We start from the raw sequence: 4,749 nt of genomic DNA, 5'->3' as shown, positions 1-4,749 counted from the left end.
AATGAATCAGGAACTAACTACAACTAATTATTCAATGTATCAGCATAAATCAATACGCAACTAACTAGAGCAAAATTATCAAATAAATACATAATTGAATCAATAATCAAGTTATAAATTACATTACATTGGTTACGTGTCAAAATGTATCGGCAATTAACTAAAATTAATGAGAAGAAATAGTATTGTGTGTTTATGCATTAATGGATCTGATACTTAATTTTATCCAAATTTGTATTAGTTTATATAAGACAAATGTCTACGACAATTCATACAGTGAATAACAACTAAAAACAATGAAAGTTAAAGTCATAATAAATAACTTTTACAAAAAGACTCTAAAACTTGAGTACGAGTATCTTAAAACAATAAAAACAACAAACTCTAAAACTAAAGTTTATGTATCTAAAAAACAATAACACTATAAAAAAGTGTCTAACAACTGCTAGATAATCTTTATTCAACATTCACCAAATCGTCTTGAGCTGGTGTTGTGAATTCACTCTTAGGCCTTGGTGGATCCTCATTTTCACTTACGTATCCTGCCTTAGCCTTTTCAATACCCTTTTTCCATAATAGGGTTGCATATCGTGTACGCACATAATCTAAACAAAATGACAAACAATTAAATTAGTAACTTGTGATGTATCTTATGTGTGAATACATTTCAACAAACTTTTGAATTTGATACATATTAAAATTCAAGTATATGATACATAATAGCAAATATAAAGTATTTTAATTGTGTATCTGATATTGATACTCATTACAACTTGATAAAGTGCAAATATATCTAAAACTTTTATTTGATACTAATTATAACTTCATATACTCATTATGTAATATTTATGTATCATGTATAGTTATATGTATATGATACAACATTCTGCATATTACAGCCCATTCTACAATGTGAACTTTATAACTTGATACATTCATGACACCTATTCAAAAAGAGAACAAAATTAGAATTTTATGTATCGATATAATATATTTAACTTATGATACATGACAATAAAAGAACAACGCTTTGCCAATAATATCTCAAATTTTTGAAACAACTAACAAAGGGCAATATCAAACATCTGTCAAAAATTTATATTTAATACTCATTACAACTTGATGAACTAATATTGTTTATTTTGGATTGATCATCAATCTTTTCTGTTTCTCCTGTTCTGTTGGAAGAATATTCAAGTACACCCCACCAAAAATAAATCAGAAAAATTTACCTCGACATAAAAATAAGACTAATATTGGGGACTGAAATCAGCAATGACAGAGAAATTAGGAACTACGTCGTTCTCATAAGCACTAGTATTATTTATTAATCTTAGATGAGTTTAATTCAATCAATGCTAGATGAAGAAGATGAAAACTTCAAAAAAAAATCGAAGAACAGTAGAATTGAGAAGATGAAAACTACATATTCAGTGATTTGAAATTGATTGATATTAGAGAGAGAAACCTTTTGAAATTCAAATTGGGATGAAGGATGTAATTGATCAGATTATGGGAGTGAAATAAGGAAGAGATTTAAGGAGCAAAAATAGGAGGGGAAACGTGGGTTTGTTGTGTTAGGAGTAATGTATCGGCTGACTTGAGAATTGGGGAATAATAAGGGATTTTGAAAATATTTTAAAATGGTAGGAAATAATGGAAATTATGGAAAATAAAGGTGTGTATATAGGTAATTTTTCCTTATTATTTCATTAGGATTTGTAAGGTAACGCCTAGCCCCTTGCCTGTACTTATCCTATTGAGATTTTTTTTATTTCTAATAAAAGACCGCTAGACACTCTGTCTACCGGTAAATTTGCCCAAAAAAATTTGTATTTGCAACGGAGTTTGCCTTTGAAGAAATGGGTCTGATTCTCAAATCAAATGGGTCAGCGAATTTGGGTTTAAAAAGTGGTGGATTTAATTTTTAAGTGAAGTACTAATACATATGGCCAATCATGATAAGTGCTATTTTAAATTAAAAAAAAAGAAAAAGATTTGGGTATTAATTTGAATGATATTTTAAATCGAAAAATAAAGATTGAGATTATTTTTTTAATTAAAAAGCAGATGAAAATTTTGTGAGCCATTTTTTATACGTTAGGATGAGAACAAATGTTTACGGTACCAAAATGCAGATTCGGCTTGAAAAATAAAAGGAGACTTTTCAATTTAAATCTTCCGTAAGTATAATATTTTCCACGACAACACGTTGCTTCATTCATTAATAACAGTAAAAAATAACTAATACAAGACATGATTTTCATCTTCATGCATCTCAATAAAAGGAAACGATAATTTTTAAAAGTAAAAGAAAATCACGACGTAACTTTAAAAGGTCTTATAGAATAAATAAAACAGTAAAATTCACATATTTTTATTGGATTAATTATCCAATTAAGTTGATGCCTTGAATAATGAGCGAATCAGCTAGAACTTGGTTAGCTGCTTGAGATGGATGTACACTATCCCAAAACACATATTGTGTTGCATTGCTACAAGTTCCTGGTGATTTTGGGTTGCACAATAATGATGTTGTCTCCACTGTTCCTGTTCCACAACACCCTCTGTTCGCTTCCGCGAATCCTAATAATCAACGAAAAGTATGTCAGTTACAGTGTCGTAAGCAGGATTTTTTTTATAAGCAATAGACTTTATATGGAAAGTTACCGTGGTCTGATGGAGATTTGACGAGGTCATATAGGGGTTGGAAAATGTCAAAGATAGCAATCTTAAGTTCAGGAAGTTGCTTTTGTAACTGTGCTGCAGCTGAATTCATTTTCTTGTTGAATTGTTGGGCATCTGAATTGATCCTTGAAACACATCCACTTTCATGAAATCCGAATAATGTTCTAGCAGCTGGGAGACAGCCCAATGGCGGCAGTGAAGTTACCCCAATTCTTCTTGCTCCTTGGCCATACAAATCCTGTTTTACAAAATTTTGTAATTTTGTTATGGTATTTCGCAGAACTAATTCAAGTTCGTATTTATTAGGTGTTGAATTCTACAACTAAAATAGTATCATCAAACGAATTATTACCTTGACGGAGCTAGTGAATATGCCGACAAGATAAGAACCATACTGATCAGGAGTGTAGAGTTTGTTAAGATACGGATTGAGGTAGTAATTCTGTAAGAAATCACTGCTTCCTGCACTTATTATGTAGAGTGCATCCTTTAGGATGGATGCCGCTTTTTGGCTGCCTGCAACTTTTGCTAGCTTGGATTGATACTCCTTGTAGTATTGCATCTGTGTTGAAAATGGAATTGCATGCTGCATCACCAAATTATTTTAGTTAGCCCCAATTCCGCAAATTAACTAATTTTGAGCACTACAACAAAAATGGTCTTATAAATCAAAAATTCATTATTTGCTCTCTATCATATTTGTTCACCAAAAATTACTATAATTACAGTTAAAAGAAACAGAGTGGTTGTAAAACTTACGTTGAGGATGGCGGTTTTATCATCAAATCCAGCAGCAGCAGAAGCGAAATTAGTACCAATAAGTAGATTCTTGCCTGATGCTTCAGGGCTCAAATATGCAGCCGGGTAAGTAGTGAACCCAAGTGTATCAGCTACAACATTAAAAAAAAATTAAACCACAACTGTTAAATTGATATATATCTAAGTAAAAGTTATGTAACAGGGTGCTGTAAATTTAAAGAGGAAGCTAGAATTTTTAGAATTTGGGTTCTAAATCATAATTTATTTTTCATTTACTGGGTTCTATTAGACTATTCATAACATAAATACAGAGTCTGAACTGAATTTACTGAGTTCTGTCAAATCCGTATTTATTGTTGTGGCTCCAGGCCTGGCTGTAAATTGTAATTGCTGAACCACTATTTCTTAATCAAATATTTTGAATTCAAACTCTAATAATATAATATGAGTCTTCTTCGATGGAGAACACTAAATTTCTCTATACGTAGTATGAATTAGTCGAGTCAGTAAATTTCAAATTTCAAATCAAATAACTTACCAGTGATATCAGTAGCTAATTTTCCATTGCAGAATCTACCGGTGGGTTGACGAGTGACAAAATCCCTTCCATAAGGAGGATAATTAGCCTTAAAAAGAGTATGAATGTAGTCATTATTTCCTACATCCACAGCAGAATCACCAAATGTAATGATTGCCGGAACAAGTGTTGTTGAATCTTGAGCATTATTCAGACGGATGTCAATAAAGCCCAATAAAGCCACAAAGAAAAATGCCAATATTTGCTGTCTGTGGATACTCATATTTCCAAAACTTTGTACTATCTACTGACTTTACTCAACGAAAACTTTATAGTGAGCCAAATGTAAGTCAGAACCGACTAAGGATGCATAGTTGTGCATTCAAAGAAGGGAGATGAAGGTTGAGCTATAGCCATTAATGCCGCTTTGGAGGTAGTTAAGCGCCATTAATTCACAAGTTGCTAAAATCAATGTGAATTTAGTCAGTACGAAATATCTTAATTTTACCTTTTCATAAACATTAAGGTTATTTATATCAATTATCATTAACAAATCGTCTCGTAGTTAATAAACATTAAGGACCTAAAATCGTATAACCCAGTTAGAATTTTGAATTCTAAAAAAATTAACTTACTAAGTTCTGAATAAATTGTGTATATATACTAAGCATAGCTTTTAACATAAATATAAAGTTTGAGCCGAAACTACTAAGCAAACACATATATAGTCATTCATGTATTCCATAATTTTGTCATGCCACCTACAAGTATAACAAGGAGTAAAA

The 4,749-nt window shown here is 31.1% G+C and overlaps 1 protein-coding gene across 1 annotated transcript; it reads right to left on the bottom strand.

Annotated features, from left to right (window-relative positions):
- Window positions 1–2,195: 2,195 nt before the first annotated feature.
- Window positions 2,196–4,334, bottom strand: LOC102601783 (GDSL esterase/lipase APG-like). Its single transcript, XM_006342964.2, has 5 exons — window positions 3,986–4,334; window positions 3,448–3,578; window positions 3,041–3,274; window positions 2,671–2,926; window positions 2,196–2,586 (listed from the first exon to the last, which is right to left on the bottom strand). Exons 1-5 carry the CDS (start codon window positions 4,245–4,247, stop codon window positions 2,390–2,392), a joined length of 1,080 nt encoding a protein of 359 aa, XP_006343026.1. The 5' UTR covers window positions 4,248–4,334; the 3' UTR covers window positions 2,196–2,389.
- Between the last annotated feature and the right edge of the window lie 415 nt (window positions 4,335–4,749).

The sequence above is a fragment of the Solanum tuberosum genome, unplaced genomic scaffold (genome assembly GCF_000226075.1).
Source record: "Solanum tuberosum cultivar DM 1-3 516 R44 unplaced genomic scaffold, SolTub_3.0 scf00040, whole genome shotgun sequence".
NCBI classification, from domain to species: Eukaryota; Viridiplantae; Streptophyta; class Magnoliopsida; order Solanales; family Solanaceae; genus Solanum; species Solanum tuberosum.
Note: the sequence above shows the minus strand (reverse complement) of the source record. Positions and strands in the feature narration are given on the sequence as shown.

Coding starts and splice junctions, on each gene's coding strand:
- LOC102601783 (XM_006342964.2), bottom strand. CDS start 4,247: ATGAGTATCCACAGACAGCAAATATTGGCATTTTTCTTTGTGGCTTTA. Junction 3,275..3,447: donor ATAAAACCGCCATCCTCAAC/GTAAGTTTTACA, acceptor TTGGTGATGCAG/CATGCAATTCCATTTTCAAC. Junction 2,587..2,670: donor CAAATCTCCATCAGACCACG/GTAACTTTCCAT, acceptor GTTGATTATTAG/GATTCGCGGAAGCGAACAGA.